Here is a 24,290-nt window from a genome sequence, read left to right on the forward strand (position 1 = left end):
CGTGTGAAGTTCTGAGGTCCCGGTAAGGGGGCCTCGTGGATGCTGCTGTACCCAGCCCTGTTTGCCCCAAGCTGGCGGAAGGGGCCATCGGCGGGTTCCATTTTTTTATCTCGCTGCACCATCAGCTGGCTCCTCTTCCTCCGGCACCGTACTCCTCACAGTCTCTATACTTCATGGAGTGTGAGTGTTGTGTGAGTGAGGGGGGTGGGGGGTATACGTATCTGTCTGGGGGTGTGGTGGTGGTAGGTGCCCTCGGGGATTTGGTGGTGTTTGGAGAAACGTGACGACAGAGGAAGGCAGGGAACGTTATCTCTCTACCACAAGATTTTTTTTCTTTTCTCTCACTGGGCAGGGAGGGTTTGCGTTTGCGCTCACAGCTGTACAGGTCTTGCTCGATATGAGAGAGAGAGAGAGAGAGAGAGAGAGAGAGAGAGAGAGAGAGAGAGAGAGAGGGTCGACCAGGAGACGTGTTGGTGGTACTCTGGAGATGTAATCATGACACTCATGGTACGGTCTGGCGCCGCTCACTCCTCCCTCCTGGCCTGGTCCCGGGTCCCGCTCTGGCCCCGTGAGTCAGGTCAGGGGGGGCCAGAGTCTTTATAATCAAGGGTCGTACCGTCGTAATCAAGGGTCGAACTGTGTAGCTTAAGGGTCCTAAATGTGTTCGTGGGTCGTGGCGTAGTGCTGAGAGGGGTTAACGAGTTAGGCGTTTACGTACATGCTGAATACATTAATCCGGGATATTGTCTCCTGTATGAAATGCATTTTACACCACCTCATAGTAACGTTTACACAGGTGATGTGTCACGTGGTTAGTGCTGTCTACCACGTTTAAACGTTATTTGTCATGTAAACGTTATTTGTCACTTGTAAACGTTATTTGTCACGTGTAAACGTTATTTACCACGTGTAAACGTTATTTACCACGTGTAAACGTTATTTGTCACGTGTAAACGTTATTTGTCACGTGTAAACGTTATTTACCACGTGTAAACGTTATTTACTGTGTAAGCGTTATAAACCACTTGGAAATGCATTGTTTCGTTTCATGGTGTTAATTCGGTCTTTGCTCCTGTGGGCTTCCTCCGTGTGCCTCAGCCACGAGAGCTTGGGTCCCATGGCACGGGAGTGGCTGCTGCTTCCCCTCATATGGAGAGCATCACACGAGGATTGACCGTTATGTTGCCTTCCTGGTACAGTGAAGCGGTGGTCCTCCTTGTCCTTCTGTCTTACCCTCCTCGTATAATCATCAAGATTCAGGTCTACAAACATCCAAAGAAATTTAATTGGTCTATTTTTTTTTTTCGTATTCCATGTCTTTTCGTTCATTTAATGACATGTTGGGTTTCACGTGGTAAATATGTGTGTTTACGGGTAGGAAGTCCATGTTTTCACGTAGTACATTTTTTTTTTTACACATGCAAGTACATATATGTTATCAGCAGGTAAATATGTCTGTTTACACATGGTGAAGACATATGCTTACACATGGTACATGTCTCTCTAATTAGTAAATACGTATTTACTCGTAGCAAGTATTTACATGCATTTACAGATAGTAAGTACGTGGGTTTACAGGGTAAACGATCCGTATTTTCTCCTTATTAAAGATTCTTGTGTTTTTTACGTGGTAGGGACGAGTCCCCCGTTCGTGTACCCCTTCTGATCTTTGTTTTTCCCCCATTCTCTCTTGTAATTAAGTTGACTTGACCTACCGTCTCAGTCCTGTCTCTGATGGCCTCATTAGACTGGTCTATTACCTGTACTAAGTAGAGAGTTTGCATATGTTATCACCCGCGACGTCCCTCTTGCCCCAAACCCTCCTCTGCTACGCCTCATTTGCTAGTCAGAAAGGCTTCCTGCTGGCCCACCTATGCCCCCCTCCCCCATATATAATGAGCCATAGTGGTACTTAACACTCAAGGTAGACGTAAGTAGCAGTTATTAGTTTTAAGTATCAGTCTCTGTCCCAGGAAGTAATCTGGAATCAAATAGCAATTATAAAGTGTTAATCCTAGTTAGATCCTAGGTGTTATTATCTCTAGATATTATGTAATCATCATTAATGGATTATAGACAGCTAAGGTGATTCATTTGTCTTTTCAGTTTTGACTTGTATGTAAGGTTTACTGAGTGATGGACAGCCATGTGGTCTGTCGTTTGTACGACTTGGGTTTATCCCCTGGCCTTTTGGGAAGGCCTACAGTTGCCTCCAGTCTCTCTCTCTCTCTCTCTCTCTCTCTCTCTCTCTCTCTCTCTCTCTCTCTCTCTCTCTCTCTCTCTCTCTCTCTCCCCACTTGATTTTAGTTGCTTGGAAGCTCCCTGTTCTCAGCTGTCATCACTCTTACACAACTTTCGTCCGTAAAACAATAAGAAACATTGATTTTTCTTCACCCTCCTTGAACGCCACAGTGTGGTCCTTGAGCACGACGGTGCGATCCTTCAGCTGCTTCCCACAGTTTCTGTATGGAGGCCGCCACTCGAGGATGGGCCGCCGTGATATATCCTTCTTCCATCGAACAGCTAAATTGTTGAGTTCTCTTTATCCTTACGTCTCTTCTTTCTATTTTAACCTTTGTACCTCCGGTGCCTTGATTGGGCCGTGTTTTGCACGTGCCATGTCGGTCACGGTAGGAAAATAGTTAGCCAGACACAGTACGTCTGTAGGAAGGTTTATGAGGGTTATTTTGGAGGCGTCAGCCCCCACGGGGGTTGGAGGATAGTGGATGTTCACCGTGACCAAACTCATTTGCAGGGAAGCTTTCCAGCTGGCCACAGTGCTCAGGATTCCCACACCCACGTACGTAACTCCGGGGGACGTGACCAGTGTAATGGGAAGGATTCTGTCTTGCATCACCCCTAGGTTTTGTGTGGGTGTGGCATCAACATAACGGGGGAAGGGTGGAGATCAGTGGCCCGTTGGTAGTGGAGACAGGGATCCTACAGGGAAACCATGAACACTGACAGAAATTACCATAATTCCTTTTAGTACGACGAATTTAAGGAAAAAAACAATACTCCCTGAGAACGGTGACCTAAGGATGTATATATAGCGTTATTTGGGAGGAGGAAACAGTTTAATGAAGGCTGTGAGGGTGTGCGGTACTGGCCATAGCACAGCTGCGTGGAATGACAGAGCCATTCTGATATACCTGACGAAGACCCTTTGTGACCTCTGTGATCCTTTTTGCGCTACCGAAGAAGAGTTTCGAAGCCGCCAACACCACTTTCATATCCCTGAAAAAAAAGCAGAAACACGGTCTGTGATGCAGGTCATCACAGATCATTAACTGAAGACGAACGACTCTGTATACAGGATCAGATATTCCCGCAGCTCCCCGAACGGGACGGGGTCTGGTTGGGACTGCGCGATCCTGTGTTCCACAGAGGTCCCAGAGGCCCTCAGGGATGATGATGGCGTTGACTTGATATACACAGACCTGGCGAGGGTCATGGGGTGGCAGCGCATATGATGTGTATAAAGGGAAATAACCGGGAAAGTCTTGCCACCCTTCGGTCTCACCGCCTTCTATCAGTTTTCCTTCTGTCAGTCTTCGTTGTAGTATCCCATTCTCTCTGAATCTTCTTCTGACGTACTTCCGTTTTCGGAAAATGCTCTCGTCAAACTTACCCTCTGCATTTACCGCATGACGCCATAAACTTTTCCATCACATTACAGAATGACAGGTTTCCCCTCGAGTGTGTGAGGTAGACGGGAGGGAGAGACTCGTTGTGCGCGACCGTCCTCAAGTGCGAGGTTGCACACCTCCCGTCAAGTGCGCAGTCATCCAAGTCTTGAAAAGCTTCGTCGTTAAGTCTTTTCCGGTCCACTTCGGAGTTTGCATGCGAGTTGTAAAGGCTTTTTGGTCGTGAAGATGAAGCCTTACATTTGACCTGTCATGAGTTCAAGGCATATGACACCACTGAAGGCCAAAGTAGGTCATGAGTCCGTCCGGTGTGGGTTGGCAGATAATTTGGCCTCCACAAGGGTTAACTTCTTCCCTTTGTCCACCATCATCATCACGATAGCATTCACCTCCTCCTTTGATGACGGTGCGTTGATAATTACTTGAAATTATATTTCACGAAGACCTCTTCAAAAAAAAAACAACCTTGCTGATCTTACGCAACGAGTCATTTGATACTGGGCAAATTACTGTGGATCTTATGTTATGTTGATCTGCGTGACGTCATTCGTTATTCTTGCAGCTGTCTGGGGTTCAGACGAGAGTCATGTGTTTGGTAACATTAACCTGTGTGGTCACTGGCTACAGTGACATCCTGCCCGTAGTCGAAATGGGTCATTAAGGCAATTGTCCCCCCCACCTCCCAAGCCAGTGACGCGGGGGGGGGGGGATGATATGCCAAGAAACATTATAAACAAACACAAACGAATGTAAACAATATTCATGTTTTTTGTGTGATTATATGAATACGTCTTGGTATTGATAGTGTGTATTTTCTTCCTTTCAGGTACGCAAGACTGGTGTATTTCACTGATGCAGAGTTGAAGGTAACGCGCATTCTCGTATATACGCACCATAACTTATCAGTGACTGCAGATATGGGCAGCATTGGTATGCATTGCAGCATGAGCCATGTCTAAGGCAACATAGAACATGTGTTTCATAAGACAGGATCGTACCATAACCTGGGTTACATGATAACCTGGATCACAGTTTTAATGCAGGAAGGTTATACAATGAATAAGGCAGGTCTGTGAGAGTTAGCCATTGTAATAACTAAAAGGTACGTGGCACATTATCAAAGATGTGATAGAATGTTAAATGACGTAAAGGGCATACAGTACTTGTAATTTAGAGGTTACAGCAGCTACTGCATGATACAGTGAGCGGGAATAAGACAATGAAGGATCTAAGAGTAAGGTACGGGGATAAATAGAATTAAAGCAATACAGTAAGAAAGCTTTGTACAGTGAATGAAAAAAAAATCATTAGCCTAAACCCTTCTTCCTGTATAACTTTATTTCACTTTATTTCTGTACGTTAGTCTCAGATACTTTGTTGTCTTATTCCCGCCTGCATTATCGTGTTGTTGTTGCTGAAACCCCTGGAATACATGTGCTGAAGCGGATGGCTTCAGGGGGAGGGAGGCATACCCTTGATGAAGCGACCAACTTAACTGACGTAGGCCTGGCGAGGGATGGCTGCCTCTGGGGTCACGACTGTATAAAAGCCAGAGAGAAGACTTCTGGTCCTGACCTTACCTCATCAAGGTGGGAGGGGCAGTTAACTTGCAGATTATTATATTTGATTTATTATTATTGATAGTAGACGCAGCAGTAGACGTAGTAGTAGTAGTAGTAGTAGTAGAAGAAGAAGAAGAAGAAGAAGAAGAAGAAGAGCATTGTGGGGACATCATGTGCCAGAAAAAAGCCGGGTTGTTGGGTTAGGTGTTGTGGGTGGAGAGTGTCAGTCAGTTGGCTTCGCGTGTGACGTCGAAGGTGGGCCCGGGTCAGCAGTGCTGTCTGGCATCCATGAACCCCTCGCTCACACTGGAGAACAGCGAGGCATAACCCACGTCCAGGGTCGCACATACATGGTGGGAAGATACCCTGCGTGTGTGTTTGAGAAAGAGAGAGAGAGAGAGAGAGAGAGAGAGAGAGAGAGAGAGAGAGAGAGAGAGAGAGAGAGAGAGAGAGTGAGTCCGTGACGTATTAGAGATGTGTTGGACCGTTGACCACCATGGACCGGAAGCTTAACCAGAGTGATCCAGCAGCTGACTCATGTCCACCATTATCCCAGAGACCATATTTAAAACCAGTTTGTTACACAGTGTCATCCCCCACCCCCGAGCCTTTTGTGACGGACTGGGACGCGTGCAGTACCTGCCTGGTGCTCCACATGACCTGCAACATTGGGGGGGGGGGGAGACACGATTGAAGATGGCTTGTGTTGTGTGTATGTGTGTGTGTGTGTGTGTGTGTGTGTGTGTGTGTGTGTGTGTGTGTGTCCCCCCCCCTGAGCACGGCGGGTACGACGCTTGAACATTAACGACTTGACCCTTGGGTACGATCTCCTGGCCTTTTGACCTGACCCTTAAGAGTAAAGACAGTACGGTAGTGTAGGATGTATCGTATGTGTTCCAGCAGGGACTTCTGTAATGTATGTTTCAAAACGAAGTTCTGTATTGCATGATATGTTGGAGTTTTTTTTTTTTTTTTTTTGTAGAGGAACTGCTGTATTGTGGGGTATAGTGTATGTGTTTCAGGAGGGACTACTCTAGATTGTATCCTACGTTCCTAAGATGGACTGATGTAATACAAGATGCATTGTAAATTTTTCAGGAGGACTGTTGTATTATAGGATAATTGTGTGTCCTCCATTAGGGACAGATCTACTGTAGGATATACTGTATGCGTCACAGGGAAGACTCGTAGGGTGTATGCATCCCATGAAGGACTACTGTATTGTAAGATGTATGCATTTCAGGAGAGATTACTGTATTATAGAATGCATTGTATGCTTTCAGTAGGGACGTCTGTGTTATAAGATGTATTGTATGCATGACAGAGGGACTTCTATATTATAGGATTTCTTTTGTATGCATTAGAGAAAAGACTGTTGTATTGTATGATGTAGTTGGACTGGATTGTATTGTATTGTACTGTTGCAGGTGATGGGGTGGCGGCGGGGGTGAGGGGGCGGTGTTGGCCGAGGGGCAGGATGAGCACCCCCCGGGACGTGCCCTGAGCCCCAAGCCTTGCCCACGCCCGCCCTGCCCCGCCCCGTGCCTGCTCTGCCCCTGCCATGGCTGCAGACAGCGGAGCGCCAGGGCGGCGCTTCCTGTGCCGCGAGTGGGCGTGGGCCAAACTGTGGGCATGCCTGGAGCAGCGGCCTGCAGCCAAGACATGTGGCGCCCTGTTGGTGGGCGGTCCCGGCACGGGCAAGACGGCCCTTTGCACCCAACTGGTGACACCCTCAGCCTCGCATGGCCGCCATGCTACTGCCCTCCAGGCCCGCCTGCTGGCCCACCACTTTTGCCACGCACACCACGCTGCCTCCCTCAGCGTGGGGTGTTTCATCCACTCGCTGGTGTCGCAGCTGGAGGGATCATCTCTCCTGGTTGGCTACGACACCAAAGTGGCTGTGCCTGAGGTGCGCACCTCCCTGGAGCCGTGCGCCCTCCATGCCAACCCTGATGAAGCCTTCCGGCGGGCAGTGCTCTTCCCTCTGCTGGAACTTGACCCACCGGACCGTACACTCCTCCTGGTAGTGGATAGCATAGATGAGACAGACCTGCAGCCCTCTCTAGCAGCAGGGGCTCCTCGCGATGGCAGTGGGGCTGAGGTTAGTAACAATGGGCCCTCAAGAACGATTGCTGAGCTGCTGGCCACACATCACCACCTGCTGCCTCAGTGGCTTCTGCTGTTGGTCACGGCACGACGGACTTCCCGGACCATCATTAGGCAGTTCGCTGGCTTCAGAAAGGTGGCACTGGACGACCTGCGTCGGGGTCATGTGGTGCGAGATGTGCAGCAGTATATCCTATGCCGACTGGACCGTGAGCCTGCCCTTAGGCACCATCTGTCACGGGAAACAGCTGAGATGCTGAACCAGCTGCACATCAAAAGTAATGGCTGTTTCCTGTACCTAGAGCGTGTCCTGGATGGCGTGGCAGAAGGATGGGTGACGCTGCGTGAAATTCGACACATCCCTGGCACACTGAATGGCCTCTACCTGTGGCTATGTCAAAGGCTGTACCCACGGAGACACTTCCAGCGTGTGGCACAGCTGTTATCTGTTATCCTAGCTGCTCGTGCACCCCTCACGCAGAAGGAACTACGGCAGGCAGTAGAAACACGCGTCCCAACGCTTACTGACGAGGACTGGGGAAAGCGTTGGGCCCTCCTAACACGTGTCCTGGCTCCAGAACATGATCAGCGGGTTCTCCTCTTCCATCACAGTTTTGCTGAATGGCTGCTGGACGTGAAGCACTGTACTCAAAAGTACCTGGTGGATGTGGCTGATGGTCATGCCATGCTGGCCATGCATCTTTCCCTTGATGCCCCCAAGTTGACAGTGACTCAGGTGCACCAACTAGCTCTCCACCTTTCACGCATGCATCTGGAGCCACCTCTTGAACAGCACCACCTGTCGTTGTGGATGGTGTCATGCAATGTCCCTCTGCACATCTGCCATGACCTACCTCCGCCTAGGGACCCCCGTGCCCTCAAGGTCTTACAGGAGGCTGGTGCTTCTCTGCCTGATGACCAACCTCAGGATGAGGATGACGATGATGATGATGAGGATGATGAAGAAGATGAAGACGATGAGGTAGAGGAAGGTGGTGAGGAGGAAGAACCAGCTGCTGAAATTAGGTATGAGGAATTGGAGCAGGAAGATGAAGAGGCTGAGGAAGGGGAAAATGAAGTTGGGGAAGGGCAAGATAAACTGCTTCAGGAGGAAAACTTTGAGGGGACAGTACAGCGAGATGAAACAAATCAAATAACATATGAATTAGATAGCATACCAATTAAGGAAAAATCTGTTGGAGAAAACCAAAATGAGGATGAGGAAGAGAAAGTGAAACTAGAATTAAGAGAAGGTGAGAAAAGTGATATTGATGAAAATGAAAAAGATGAGGAATATGTAACCATGGTTCCTCTCCCAGGAGACTTTGTTAATGGTAGTACAGGTGGTGGACAAAGTAGTACAGGCCGTCAAAGTACTGGTGGTCGTCAAAGTACAGGTGGACGTCAGAGCACTGGAGGTCGTCAGAGCACAGGGGGACGGCAGAGCACAGGTGGCCGTCACAGCAGTAGTGGAGGACGTCATAGCAGTGACCACAGCAGTAGTAGTAGTCGACGTCGTGAGCGGCGTAGGCGACGCCACCGTGAAGACCCATTATATCCTTATCTCCGTGGAGGCCCTGTGGACCAGGTGGACAGTGCTGGTCGCTCTTTATTACATAGTGCAGCTCACCAGGGTGATGCTTCATTAGTGCGTCTATTACTGGAGCGAGGTGCTTTTCATGGTCTTCAGGACAGAGCTGGTCAGACATCACTTAACCTGGCAGCACGTCATGGCCATGCTGAAGTGGTGGCAATATTACTGGCAGCTGGTGCAGATCCTGACCATGCTGATGCTGATGGCTGGACAGCCCTCAGATCGGCAGCTTGGGGTGGCCACAGTGGAGTGGTGAATGCACTATTGTCAGGTGGTACACAAGTTGACCTAGCTGATGGGGATGGCCGTACAGCACTTCGAGCAGCTGCCTGGGGAGGTCATGAGGATGTGGTGTCAGCACTATTACGTCATGGAGCTGCTGTTAATCGAGCAGACAGTGAGGGGCGCACACCACTCATTGCTGCTGCTTACATGGGGCACTCAGAGATTGTAGAGGCTCTTCTGGAAGCTGGGGCTGATGTGAACCATGAGGATGTTGATGGGAGGACAGCACTGAGTGTGGCAGCACTGTGTGTTCCAGCCAGTGAGGGGCACACCAGTGTGGTCACCACACTGCTTGAGCTGGGAGCTGCGGTCAACCACCAAGACCACGATGGACTAACACCACTCTTGGTAGCAGCTTTTGAAGGTCACACGTGAGTTCCCTCCACTTTGTACTTCCTATCTTTATCCAACTTCATAGGTTTGAATCCTGGTTGTGGCAGTCATTCCACAGTCCACCCAGCTGATATTGTCTTCCCTTAGGAAGTAGTTGATAGATTGGGTATCTGGTTTAGGCCAGGATATATTCCATTTTCTGAATGAATCAGATATTATTGAAATTCCCTCATGGAGTCTAACAAGGTACACACAATCTGAAGAAAACATCCAGTAGCCTATTTAAAGAGTAATCCTTTGAGAATCCTGAAGTTTGAATTGCTAAGGCTTGATAATTTTTATATGTATGAGGAATTCTAACTTTGATAAGAAATATACCAACTTTATGTGATGTTTGTTTGATTTTAATAAGGTAAAAGAGTGTCTTTTCATTGATAAAGTGTGTTATTGTTATAGAATTGTTTACTTCTTATAGAGAGGTTTGTGAACTGCTGCTAGAATATGAAGCAGATGTAGACCATGTAGACCGTTCAGGACGAACTCCTTTGTTGGCTGCTGCTTCCATGGGACATGCAGCTGTGGTAGAGCGGTTACTCTTCTGGGGCTGCTATGTTGACCACATAGATGCCGAGGGACGAACTGTCCTCAGTGTTGCTGCTGCCCAGGGATCACAGGTAAGTCAAAAACTGTGTTCAGGGGCTTCCTACTGTAACTTAGGCTAAAGTGTAACGTTTAATGATGTAAGATTTCAAAAGAGCTCTTATGTGGTTATTAAGAAGTTTGCCATAAAGGCTTACTTTTACCTATGATTTCATGATGATAAATTTTGTGAATTTTTTTTTGCATCTATGGGACTGCATACCAAAAACTTTCTTTACTGTCATACAATCATTTAAGTTTCTTTATGTTGTTTGAATTCATAGTTTCATCTCTTATCTTTTTCCATGCATCTTATGTCCTAATTCTTCTTGCATCCTTTCATTGATCTTTCTTTGCTGCTTTGAAAGAATTACTTAATATTGACAGTGTCAGAGTGATACAGAAATTCAGAGTTATAATCATGTTTCCTCTCTCTTATCTTCCATAGTCGGCATATTCATAGTTGCAGACCTCTTCCTGTAACCCAGTTAGTAGTATCTTATTTTAAATACAATCTTTAGTACCTACCATTAGACCTTCTTTATCATAGCCTTGTGATTCTTCAAATGGGATGATCATACTGTCGATGCATATGCAAATTTTGTCTAGAATATGTTTTATATGTGATTAGATGAATGAATAAATGGATAAGCAAGTATATGTGTAGATCAGGTATTTGCTTTAAAGAAAGTGTGTGACAAATACTTAGAGAAACAGAAGGATTCATATGTGGCATTAATGGATCAGGATAGGGTTGATAGAGGTACCTTGTAGAAGGTTTTAAGAATACCTGGTGTGGGAGGAAAGCTGCTAGAAGCAGATAAGTTTTTATCAAGGGTGTAAGACGTTTGTATGAGTAGGAAGAGAGGAGACTGAATGATTCCAAATGAAAGTTGGTTTGTGGCTGGGGTTTGTGACATCCCCATGGGTGTTTAATTTGTTTATGGATGGGGTGATAAGAGGTGAATGCAAGTCTTGGAGAGAGAGGCAAGTATGCAGTCTGTAGGGGATGAGGGGACCTGGAAAGCATTAGTTGTTTGTGGCAGATTCAAATGAGAAACTGCAGAAGTTAATGACTGAGTTTGAAAAAATAATGTGACTAATGGAAGTTGAGAGTAAATGTGAATAAAAGCTTGGTTATTAGGTTTGGCAAGTGAGAGGGACAGGTCTGATGGGGTATGAGTTTGAATGGAGAGATATTTGAGGAAGGGAAATGTTTTAGATATTTTGGAGTTGACATCATAGGGTGGGTAAGGGGGGTGAAGGTTCTCTGGGCATTGAAGAATGTGTGGAATGAGATGTCGTTACCTAGGAAGGCAAGAATGGGTATGTTTGAAGGTATAGTAGTTCCCACAATATTATATAGTTGCAAGGTATGGGCTGTAGATGAGGATATGCAGAGGATGGTGGATGTGTTGGAAATGAAACGTTTGATCGAGTAAGTAATAAATGAATAAGAGAGAGGTATAGTAATAAAAAAGTTTTGCTGAGAGCTGAAGAGTGTATGCTGAAATTATTTGGACAGATGGAGAGAAGTACTAAAGAGAGGTTGACAAAGATGATATTTATATGTCAGAAGTGGAGGGAAGAAGGAGAAATGGGAGACCAAATTTTAGATGGAAGGATGGAGTGAAAAAATGAATTTGATTGATCAGGGCCTGAATCTGCAGGAAGGTGAAAGGCATTTACAGGAAAAAAGAATTGGAATGTTGGAGTATACAGGGATCAACATGCTGTAAATAGACTGAACCAGGGCATGTGAAGCAGTCAGGAGAAACCATGGAAAATTCTTTAGGGCATGGGTGTGGAGCTGTGGTTTTCATCCACTGCACATGACAGCTAGTGAATGGATGTGAGCAAATGCAGCTTTTCTTCTTCACCTGGCGGTAACTCACAAACATGGGAAATGGTAGTAAACCATGGAAAGGTCTGTGGGGCTTGGATGTGGACAGGGAGCTGTGGTTTTGGTGCATCACACATGACAACTAGAGACTGAGTGTCAACGAATGTGACCTTTTTTTTGTTTGTTTTCCTGGTGCTACTTTGCTGAAGCACGGAGTAGTGATGCTATTCCTGCGGGGCAGGTAGTGCCAGAAATGGATGAAGGCAAGCAAGTATGAATATGTACATGTGTATAGATGTATATGTCTGTGTATGTATATGTATGTATGTGTGTACATGTTGATATGTATATATATGTATATGTGCATATATTGGTGCTTATGTATATATATGTGTATATAAGTGGATGGGCCGGAGATGAGGCAGATTTGCTAGACTGTTGAGAAGGTTAGGAGGAAGACGGAGACGTGACCCACGTCCCCACGATAGCACCAGAAATACTCCCCATGTTCCTGTTCTTGCTACTAAATGAAGTGAACTATATATATATATATCCAGGAACCCCTGGATTACATATATATATATATATATATATATATATATATATATATATATATATATATATATATATATATATATATATATATATATATATATATTATCCCTGGGGATAGGGGAGAAAGAATACTTCCCACGTATTCCCTGCGTGTCGTAGAAGGCGACTAAAAGGGGAGGGAGCGGGTGGCTGGAAATCCTCCCCTCTCGTTTTTTTTTTTTTTTTCAATTTTCCAAAAGAAGGAACAGAGAAGGGGGCCAGGTAGGATATTCCCTCTAAGGCCCAGTCCTCTGTTCTTAACGCTACCTCGCTAATGCAGGAAATGGCGAATAGTATGAAAGAAAAGAAAAAAGAAGTGGATGGGCCATTCTTCATCTGTTTCCTGGCGCTACCTTGCTGATGCGAGAAACAGCGATCAAGTATAGTGAATTGGAATGATGTGGTATACCGGGGTCTACGTGTTGTCAATGGATTGAACCAGGGCATGTGAAACGTCTGGGGTAAACCATGGAAAGTTTTGTGGGGCCTGGATGTGGAAAGGGAGCTGTGGTTTCGGTGCATTATTACATGACAGCTAGAGACTGAGTGTGAACGAATGTGGCCTTTGTTGTCTTTTCCTAGCACTACCTCGCACACATGTGGGGGGAGGGGGTTGTTATTTCATGTGTGGTGGGGTGGCACTGGGAATGAATAAAGGCAGACTATGAATTATGTACATGTGTATATATGTATATGTCTGTGTGTGTGTGTATATGTATACATTGAGATGTATAGGTATGTATATTCGTGTATGGACATGTATGTATGTACATGTGTATGTGGGTGGGTTGGGCCATTCTTTCGTCTGTTTCCTTGTGCTACCTCGCTAACGCGGGAGACAGCAACAAATTAAAATGATAATATATATATATATATATATATATATATATATATATATATATATATATATATATATATATATATATATAAAGCAGATGAAGAAAAGGGCCTCATTTGCTCATATCCACTCTCTAGCTGTCATGTTTTATGTACGAAAACTGCAGCCTCCTACTCACAACCAGGTCCCATTTACTTTTTCCCTACAGTACTTTGGTACTCAGGTCTGGAAACCAATAGGAACCCGAATATTTTTTAAATATTTCTTATTAGTAAGGAAAATTTCCTGAAACGCATGGAGTCCACCTGTTGGATATTTCAAACTTTTCATTTTCTTTCAGGAGACTGTGCGTTTACTTCTAGACAGAGGATTGGATGAGACTCATCGGGATAATGCAGGTTGGACACCGTTGCATTATGCAGCATTTGAAGGCCACTGTGAGGTGTGTGAAGCTCTCTTAGAAGCTGGTGCTCGTGTAAATGAAGTAGACAATGATGGAAAACATGCATTAGTACTGGCTGCACAAGAGGGCCACACAGCTGTGGTAGCGGCTCTCTTGGATGCTGGAGCAGATATTCACCATACTAGCCACGATGGGCGATCTGCACTCCGTGTAGCAGCACTAGAGGGACATAAAGATGTAGTGCATCTTCTACTTTGTCGGGGTGCTGATCTTCACTACAAAGATGCTGATGGTCGTTCAACACTTTATCTTCTTGCTCTTGAAAATCGACTTGATATGGCAAAATTCTTAATGGAGAATAATGCAGATGTTGAAAGTACAGACCTAGAGGGTCGTACACCTCTCCATGTAACGGCATGGCAAGGTCATACTCAGATGGTGGCTCTTCTTTTAGATGGTGGTGCTCATGTTGATGCTGTAGATAAAGAACGTCGGACACCGTTACAGAGTGCTGCTTGGCAAGGCCATGCAGAAGTAGTGAGATTGTTACTAGAACGTGGTGCTTCAGTGGATCACACTTGCTCACAAGGTGCTACTGCTTTGAGTATAGCAGCACAAGAGGGACATGAGGAAAGTGTTGCAGCTCTTCTTCAGTATGGTGCTAACCCAGCACACTCCGATCGCTGTGGCAGAACAGCTATAAAAGTAGCCTTAAAAGGTGGCCATATTCATCTTGCTCGCATGCTAGAAGAGAGCATGGTTCTACAACAACAGCAAGGAGGTGTTCCTCGGGGAATGGCAGCTTCATCTTCGGTAGGTTCAGGTTCAACAGCGGAAACAAAACCATGCTCAGCATTACTGTGTCCTGGCCTGGCTGCCTCACCAGCTGAATCTCCTGAATCCACCTTTGAAAAACGTCGTTCAGTTGCTTCTCTTGGTCAGCACTCTTCTTCTAAGTCTTCTGGCAATTTGACTACCTCCACTCGCTCTTCAGGTGGTCCTAGAGCTCCAACACCCCGTGAGGCCCATGCTCATCTTCTTCAGCACCAGCAACAGCCTCCACCACCACCTGCACCATCTGCTCCACCAGTCTCTGCCATGTCTCCAGTTTTGAGCTTTACGCAGCAACTTCAGCAGTGTGGTCGGGGACGTGGGCGTCGTCATCCCCCACCACCACAGCCAGCTCTTACACCTTTAGATGAACCAGCCTCTCCAATTTATGCTTCTCCACCTCTGTCACCATTGAGTGATGGTCCTGGTGGAGGAAGACATATACCTGCAGGAGCCATTTTAGAGGATGACTACACTGTTCCAATTCAACACCCAGCAGTACGGGCACCAAGACCGTCTGCACCTCCAGTTAATATTACACCAGAGGTAATGATTTACTCTCTTAAGGCTGCAGTTTTTGAAACCTTGTTGCCATGTTCTGAATTTTTGTTGTTATGAGTAGCAGAATCTGTACAGAAATCTGTCATTATATAGATTTTTTTAATTTTTTGTTGGAGGCTCCAGTCATGGACAAAAGTTCACATCAAGGCTGGGCCTTAATTGAAATACAGAGAGGTCAATGAAAGGGAAAAAGAAGAGAAAGGAAAGTATTAAAAATTTTGGAAGTGAAAAACCTGTCTTAAGCAGTGCAAAAAAAGACAGCATGTAATTTTTTCCTTTTTTTTACCCTTTGTTCCACTATGTATTAATTAGTTCATATTGAAAGCCCTCGAACACATTCCTCTATTAGGACATGCTTTCCACAACTGTTATTCCTAATCCTGTCCTTCTACCTCACTATAAATGTTCATCTGTACCTCTACACATACTTGACAAAATTACTTTCAGTAACTTTGTGCAAAATGCCTGTAATGGCTTCAGTTGAAGGTTTTAGTGAACATGGCCTGTAGATACTGTAATATGTCATTTTGATTAGTTTGTTGTTGCTTGATTTTTGATGATTTTATTATCATATTGTGGTAATTCATTGTTAGCTTATGAAACCCATGAATTGCAAGGTTGTTAGATGTTATTCATTATAGTGAAAGCAGAACTAATCACTATCATGCTGAGGTGTTGGGACTAATCTTGCCTTTCTTGTTGGGGAGTTGCCTCCCTTTAAGAGTGGGTGATAGTGTAAAAAATATCTGCTTACACTGTTTTTTATATGATGATTTATAAGGGAGATTCCATTATTGATGTGCATTTAATTGAGAAATCATAATATGTTCAGTAAAGTTTGTATAGTTGGATATATAAACAAAATACTGTGTCACTAGGGTATATACTAGCTTTACTTACAAAATTATCAAGATTGTAGTTGTAGCTGAATGGACTTTTTTTTTTGTTCACGTTACAGTATCTAAGTGATTAACTTATCAGTATATGTATCTTACATTTTCCTGAGGTAATACAAGATGACTCCCGTTGAACCACACTACACAGCATACTTTGCATGTTATTGCAAATTTCTTTATTGACAATCCTTTGACACAATAGCTGTCATGTTGATTTTCACCATACCTTTATTTTTCCTCTATGTCTGTTTCCACTTCTACCAGACACATTTTTCATATCCATTTACTCCATTAATCCAAACTGTGTTGAATAGATTTTCAAAAATAGTTCAGCTTTATATTTGTCTGTAAAGAAATCGGAAAATAAAATATTTTCAGATTGGTCGTCGTGGAGGTGGAGGCTCAAGCAGCACTGGAGGAAGCAGTGTGCCAGGTCTAGGGAACATACCAAGCATGGGTGTCAATGTCCCAGGAGTACCAGGAGCTGGGTCACCAGGTTCCTCTGGCTTTACTTTTACGCAAGACCAACACATGCGCATTATCTTGGGTACTCGGTCTCCTGAACCTCGCCCTCGTCGCAATGGTATAGTGACCAACCCAAGTTTGAAGGCTGCCCATGCCAAGGCCGCTCATCTCCTCAGGAACGGACTTAGTGGCCGCCCAAGACCACCGCCAGCCAGACCTAATGGCCTCCCGCTCAAGAAGGAAACTCCGCTATGACCGTATGCTTCTTAGATATTGTGTCCACCATGAAAGAATCATAGATAGATATTATAGTGACTCATGTTTTACCAGAAAGCTCTTTACATACTGCATAGTGTTGATCAAAATGGATGTTAATTTACACTGCCACAAACTTATGCATACTACTCCTCTAGAATTTTAGCATAAAGTAGTAATGCTTGTTGAACTGGTAAGTAAGATTTGTCACTGGAGATGGTATAGAAAGCTCACCAGTTTAATTATTTTCTTGATTGTTCAAGGAGAACAAGGATATTGATGAAACAGTATATTATAGCATGTAAAGAAAAAGTATGACAGAATGAAGAAAAAAATTTTGATAAGTAGAGAATTTGAAAGTTGAATCTTTAGAAAAAAAAATCAGTGATGAATGGCCAGAGTAAAGAATATAAGGTTTTGATAAGGGTGAAATTACTGACTTTAAAAGAAAAAGCAGAATATATGCAAAAAGGACGAGTGAAACTTTTAAGGCAGTAATTAGCTTTTCAGAAGTGAGGTATGCATGAATAAAAATCATGTAACAGGCAAGAATGAAGACTGCTTGTAGCAAATTAAGTTTATGATCTAAAGAAATACAATAGTTAGGAGTTGATTTAGTGGGATTAGATATGTGGTGTGATGCAGGTTTGTCACATAGGGACGTTTGCAAAAGAGGTGTGGTACTACAGTAAATGTAGTCTGATTGAGAGAACTAGCCTGGATCTTCTGCAATCACTTTGATGTATGGAGGGAATAAGTGAAACAGACTGACTAAGAGGATCAGAAGATTGATGAGTGAAAAGCTTGCTTTGGATAGAATGAATTAAAAGTGTGTGGTGTATAGAGTTGATGTGTTGTAATTGAGCTTAATCAGGGAATATGAAGTCGTCAAGGTAAACTGTGGAGTAGTCTGTAAGGCTTGGTTCTGGTTTTAGTACTTTATATGAACATAACAGCAAGATGAAGCAAATGAAGCCATTGTTTATATGTTCCTAATTACCAAGGTAGAGAAGTAATGGATAAAATAGAAATTCATGCAAAGTATGGGTTACAAATGAAATTAGAAAAATTTTTTTTTTTTTTTTTTTTTTTTTTTATACTTTGTCGCTGTCTCCCGCGTTTGCGAGGTAGCGCAAGGAAACAGACGAAAGAAATGGCCCAACCCCCCCCCCCCATACACATGTACATACACACGTCCACACACGCAAATATACATACCTACACAGCTTTCCATGGTTTACCCCAGACGCTTCACATGCCTTGCTTCAATCCACTGACAGCACGTCAACCCCTGTATACCACATGACTCCAATTCACTCTATTTCTTGCCCTCCTTTCACCCTCCTGCATGTTCAGGCCCCGATCACACAAAATCTTTTTCACTCCATCTTTCCACCTCCAATTTGGTCTCCCTCTTCTCCTCGTTCCCTCCACCTCCGACACATATATCCTCTTGGTCAATCTCTCCTCACTCATTCTCTCCATGTGCCCAAACCATTTCAAAACACCCTCTTCTGCTCTCTCAACCACGCTCTTTTTATTTCCACACATCTCTCTTACCCTTACGTTACTTACTCGATCAAACCACCTCACACCACACATTGTCCTCAAACATCTCATTTCCAGCACATCCATCCTCCTGCGCACATCTCTATCCATAGCCCACGCCTCGCAACCATACAACATTGTTGGAACCACTATTCCCTCAAACATACCCATTTTTGCTTTCCGAGATAGTGTTCTCGACTTCCACACATTTTTCAAGGCTCCCAAAATTTTCGCCCCCTCCCCCACCCTATGATCCACTTCCGCTTCCATGGTTCCATCCGCTGACAGATCCACTCCCAGATATCTAAAACACTTCACTTCCTCCAGTTTTTCTCCATTCAAACTCACCTCCCAATTGACTTGACCCTCACCCCTACTGTACCTAATAACCTTGCTCTTATTCACATTTACTCTCAACTTTCTTCTTCCACACACTTTACCAAACTCAGTCACCAGCTTCTGCAGTTTCTCACATGAATCAGCCACCAGCGCTGTATCATCAGCGAACAACAACTGACTCACTTCCCAAGCTCTCTCATCCCCAACAGACTTCATACTTGCCCCTCTTTCCAGGACTCTTGCATTTACCTCCCTTACAACCCCATCCATAAACAAATTAAACAACCATGGAGACATCACACACCCCTGCCGCAAACCTACATTCACTGAGAACCAATCACTTTCCTCTCTTCCTACACGTACACATGCCTTACATCCTCGATAAAAACTTTTCACTGCTTCTAACAACTTGCCTCCCACACCATATATTCTTAATACCTTCCACAGAGCATCTCTATCAACTCTATCATATGCCTTCTCCAGATCCATAAATGCTACATACAAATCCATTTGCTTTTCTAAGTATTTCTCACATACATTCTTCAAAGCAAACACCTGATCCACACATCCTCTACCACTTCTGAAACCGCACTGCTCTTCCCCAATCTGATGCTCTGTACATGCCTTCACCCTCTCAATCAATACCCTCCCATATAATTTACCAGGAATACTCAACAAACTTATACCTCTGTAATTTGAGCACTCACTCTTATCCCCTTTGCCTTTGTACAATGGCACTATGCACGCATTCCGCCAATCCTCAGGCACCTCACCATGAGTCATACATACATTAAATAACCTTACCAACCAGTCAACAATACAGTCACCCCCTTTCTTAATAAATTCCACTGCAATACCATCCAAACCTGCTGCCTTGCCGGCTTTCATCTTCCGCAAAGCTTTTACTACCTCTTCTCTGTTTACCAAATCATTTTCCCTAACCCTCTCACTTTGCACACCACCTCGACCAAAACACCCTATATCTGCCACTCTATCATCAGACACATTCAACAAACCTTCAAAATACTCATTCCATCTCCTTCTCACATCACCGCTACTTGTTATCACCTCCCCATTTACGCCCTTCACTGAAGTTCCCATTTGCTCCCTTGTCTTACGCACCCTATTTACCTCCTTCCAGAACATCTTTTTATTTTCCCTAAAATTTACTGATAGTCTCTCACCCCAACTCTCATTTGCCCTTTTTTTCACCTCTTGCACCTTTCTCTTGACCTCCTGTCTCTTTCTTTTATACTTCTCCCACTCAATTGCATTTTTTCCCTGCAAAAATCGTCCAAATGCCTCTCTCTTCTCTTTCACTAATACTCTTACTTCTTCATCCCACCACTCACTACCCTTTCTAAACAGCCCACCTCCCACTCTTCTCATGCCACAAGCATCTTTTGCGCAATCCATCACTGATTCCCTAAATATTTATCAAAGGTTGGCTGAAATGTGGATAGAGGGAATGGAAGCTACCAGAATAATCATAACTTCCTTCATATATGATAAGTTACTTGGAATTTTTTACTTCAGGATAAAAGAATACTCACCACACCAGTGTCATGAATTTTGCTATAGGTATGGCACGTATGAAAGTGAACCTAAATAGTAAACGTGACTAAGAAAAAAGCAACTTCCAAATTATTATTTCACATTGATATTTTGCATAGATCAAGTGCATGCATGTTTTTATATCATTTAGCTTTATTCATAATGCTGTTGATGTATTAACTTTGGAAAATATAGTGTTCCCTGATTGATCCTCATTTCAGAAAGATGAAAACAGATTGCGGTGACCCTCTACCATGGCACCAAGGATATGACTGAAAATGCCAGCTGTCACTAAGTGGAAGTGTGACTTTTCAAGAAAGACTGCAGACATCTCTCTTTGTTCATGTGGTATCCCTTAAACTGACTTCTTTGCATCAGCTATTTATATTAATGGTACTGTAATACTTCCAGATTTTTTATATAGTAATTATGGTTAAGAAATATTCTCCTATGCAGACAGGATTTTGATAAAGTAAAGTGGTGAGAAGACAGATTTTTTCACAGTATGGCGGGGAAGCAACGGGAATTGATGAAGGCAGCAAGTATGAATATGTACATGTGTATATATGTAAATGTCTGTATATGTGTATGTATGTATACATTGAAATGTATATGTATGTATATGGGTGTTTATGTATATATATGTGTATATGAGTGGTTGGGCCATTCTTCGTCTGTTTCCTTGTGCTACCTCGTTGACGTGGGAAACAGCGATTAAATATTATAAATATAAATAGATAATCTTCAAGTTTGATAGAATTGTTTAATGAGCATACATTTTCCTTCCAGTAATCAGATTAGCTGCATATTTTATGGTATTTTGATCCTAGGGGTTATTGTGTGGCCATAGCCAACTCAAGGGTGGGCTGTTTTGATACCTTCTCTCCCTACACGTTGAAACTTTGGAATTATCTACCTTCTCATGTCTTTCCCAATAACAGTGACCTGGAACATCTCAAAAGACAGGTCTTTCACATCCTCAAAAATTCATAAATACTTTCATAATTCTGTCTTTGTTTCAATTAAGGCTTGGCTTTGATATGTACTTTTGTCTGTAACTGGAGCCTTCAACATAAAAAAAAAAAATGGGGGTGGAAGGATGGAATGAAAAAGATTTTGAGTGTCTGGGACCTGAACATGAAGTAGGGTGAAAGGTGTGGTGTGCATAGGATAGAGTAAATTGGAATAGTTTGGTATACATGAGTCAACACGTCAATAAACTGAATCAGGGCTTATAAAGCAGTTAGAGGAAACCATGGAAAGGTCTGTGTTTCCTACTTGTGGATAGGGACTGTTTTTTTGGTGCATTACTCATGACAGAGAATGGATATGAGCGAATTAGGCCTTTTTCATCCATTCCTAGCACTACCTCATTAGTGTGGGAAACAGTGAACAAGTATGAAAGAAAGAAAAGATATAGCTAGTGGAAGGATGGAGTGTAAGATGCTTTGAATGATCTGGGCCCAAATGTACAGAAGGATGTAAGTCATGCATGGGATAAAGGAAATTGGAGTGATGTGGTATACAAGGGTAACATGTCTACAATGGGCTGAACCAGGTCATATGTAGCAGTCAGGAGAAACCACAGTTTTGTATATGATAGTTTGTGAATGGTAGACCAGGGCTGACTTGAAAATGGTTTAATTTGAGAACAAGTTGTTAGTGAAGGCATCACCATTTTGATTAAGTCTGTTGATTCCCTTTTGATTTTTTCACTCCACCTATTAATGAGTGGCCCTGCAGTTGGCATATGTCTTAAAAGATATATGTTTGTGCTGTTAAGACAGATACTGTTCGTTTATTTTACTGTATATAATTGATAGATGTGTAATTGATGATTGTTTTCATTGCAGAGAAGTTATTGGTTATAAGATAAAGAGGCAGAGAAGACATACCACAGTGAAGAAGAGGAATGATGAAAAACTCTAGTTGATAAAGAAAATATCCTGAGACTTAAGATTAGTTATATACCAAATAGATGTGCAGTGAAAAAAAATATAGAAAAATATGAAGTATTTATTCCATAAGACACTGACATTTCATTTAGCAGTGATAAAATGATTGTTAAGGGTTTCATGCAAATGGAGTGTGTTAGTGGCAGCGTTGGCATCTTCAGCTGCCATCGTATTGTGAAGTATGAGAAATAGTAAGAAAGAAATTTTGAAAAAAGACCCACAAAATATCATGATGTGTGCAAGGTAGGATTCAGTCCACATATTAGTTGACCTCAGAGCAGAGATTAGCAATATTCCTTTTACATAAAAACAGTAGAAACTAGAAGATACTTTCAAAATGTTAATTAGTTTGAAGAAGAAAAGGAAGAAATCAAGATTCAGATTTTGTAGCACCTGACACAGCTACCTTGTGCAAACACATCTTTAACTTCCATGTTACATTACCGTCCCTGGTGCCAAGTTAGTGACAGTACTCAGAGCAGTGTTATAATGGCTGAGCTGAAACCCCCACACCAAAGTCTGCAGGGCTGTCAGTATGGAAGTTTGGAACCCAGGTTTATAAATGATAGCATTAGGCAGTCTGCTTTCTGTAGGACTACAGTTACTTATCATTCTTAATTATTACATTTTGGCTAATAATTTTCCACTGTGTAATAACTGGTATTCTCTAATATTTTAGATACAAGTTTAGCTCATATCGTAATTTTTTGTGATGATTGTAACTGAAACCTACAGATGTCAGGAATTATCAAGTAAAGTTAGGTCCCAAACTGCCATGTGAGCATGTCTGAGTGTGTTTTATTGCTGCTGTTGTATCCTGTATGTATATAGCGGTGCCCTGTACTAGTCGTGTAGTTTCACTGTGTTGTATTTTTCATGTGCAAATGTAAAAAGTATCCACACCTTGCACATGCATATTAGCAGTGTCAACCATAATGAACATTTAAAGTGTGTGAAGTAATAATGTGCAGCTCTGTAACTATACCATTTATTGCTGGTTATTGAACAGTTATAGGATGGCATCCAGTATAAATTGAGAGTACATTGTTGTTGGATGCACTTTTGAACACTGATTTTTTGCCTTGTGATGTTCATGTATGGAAGAGGGCATCACATTACCCCAGAAACAAAGCAATAGGGTATTTTACTTCACTATACCACATGCTTAACAGGTTTGGCCAAAGTTGGTCCTTCATGCATCTACAGCCATGATCCTGTTCTGTAAAGTGTGTTGCAACATTATTTTGAGATACAAAGTTTTTGTAGAAATTGATAACCATATGCACAGCTTCTTTGTTAGGCCTGCATTAAAAAGCATACAGACATTTCTTTTGAATTACTAATTTCAGGTATGTTGAAAATTGTTTTGCATCATTTCTATCATCTGTTTTGTTAGGTACTTACATATACTGAACTCTATCAGCTCGAGGTTACATTGTAGGTGAAAAGTCACCTTTAGCAAGTCTGTATCATTGGGAGTACAGTCATGTCAAAGAACTTCTCACTCCAGAAGAGTTCAGGTTTCCCTGCTAGTGCAGCCTTGGGCTGCAGGATCCTCTGGAAAGAGGTCATGGGTAACACCAGGTCTCTTTCTTAGAAATTGGTCCTAGGGTAACTATAAATAGAAATATGGTTAATTTTGTAACATATCTAGTTTAATTGTAAGTACAGTTTTGTTGGAAAGAAACACCTTTGAAAATTTCCTGAATATGACCCTCAGGTACTGTTAATGCAAGTAATGTGTGAAAATAGTAGGATTATTACTGAAGCACACGAAATTGAGGAGGATAAAGTTGTTGAATAACTCTCATATCAAGTATTAATGAGTTTATGTCAATCCTCATCAAGATAGTACATAGGCTCAATGAACAACCATTCATTTGTTTTTCAAACAAGCAGTTGCATGTGGTAAAGTGCTTTGAATGGGAATAATAAGGGGGAAATGTTCTGTTTGAGACCAGTTCCTAAATTATATTTAGACTATTTTTATGAATAAATTTGTTAATTTATAACAGCATTTAAAGCATGATACAGTGTTGACA

At 43.0% G+C, this 24,290-nt stretch overlaps 1 protein-coding gene across 6 annotated transcripts in view; it reads left to right on the forward strand.

The window, feature by feature from the left end:
* LOC139760358 (uncharacterized) overlaps positions 1–23,935 on the forward strand; it is a 181,901-nt gene extending 157,966 nt beyond the window's left edge. For 5 of the 6 annotated variants that reach the window (XM_071683420.1, XM_071683422.1, XM_071683423.1 and 2 more), the window contains 7 exons: positions 4,474–4,513; positions 6,637–9,565; positions 10,003–10,201; positions 13,782–15,221; positions 16,511–16,854; positions 20,515–20,686; positions 22,147–23,935. In XM_071683420.1, the coding sequence (XP_071539521.1) occupies positions 6,771–9,565; positions 10,003–10,201; positions 13,782–15,221; positions 16,511–16,852 (4,776 nt within the window). In that variant the 5' untranslated portion in view covers positions 4,474–4,513; positions 6,637–6,770 and the 3' untranslated portion in view covers positions 16,853–16,854; positions 20,515–20,686; positions 22,147–23,935. The remainder of the gene's footprint in view (positions 1–4,473; positions 4,514–6,636; positions 9,566–10,002; positions 10,202–13,781; positions 15,222–16,510; positions 16,855–20,514; positions 20,687–22,146) is intronic. The other variant, XM_071683425.1, reaches the window with a different exon arrangement.
* Positions 23,936–24,290: the final 355 nt, after the last annotated feature.

The sequence above is a fragment of the Panulirus ornatus genome, chromosome 36 (genome assembly GCF_036320965.1).
Source record: "Panulirus ornatus isolate Po-2019 chromosome 36, ASM3632096v1, whole genome shotgun sequence".
Lineage (NCBI taxonomy): Eukaryota > Metazoa > Arthropoda > Malacostraca > Decapoda > Palinuridae > Panulirus > Panulirus ornatus.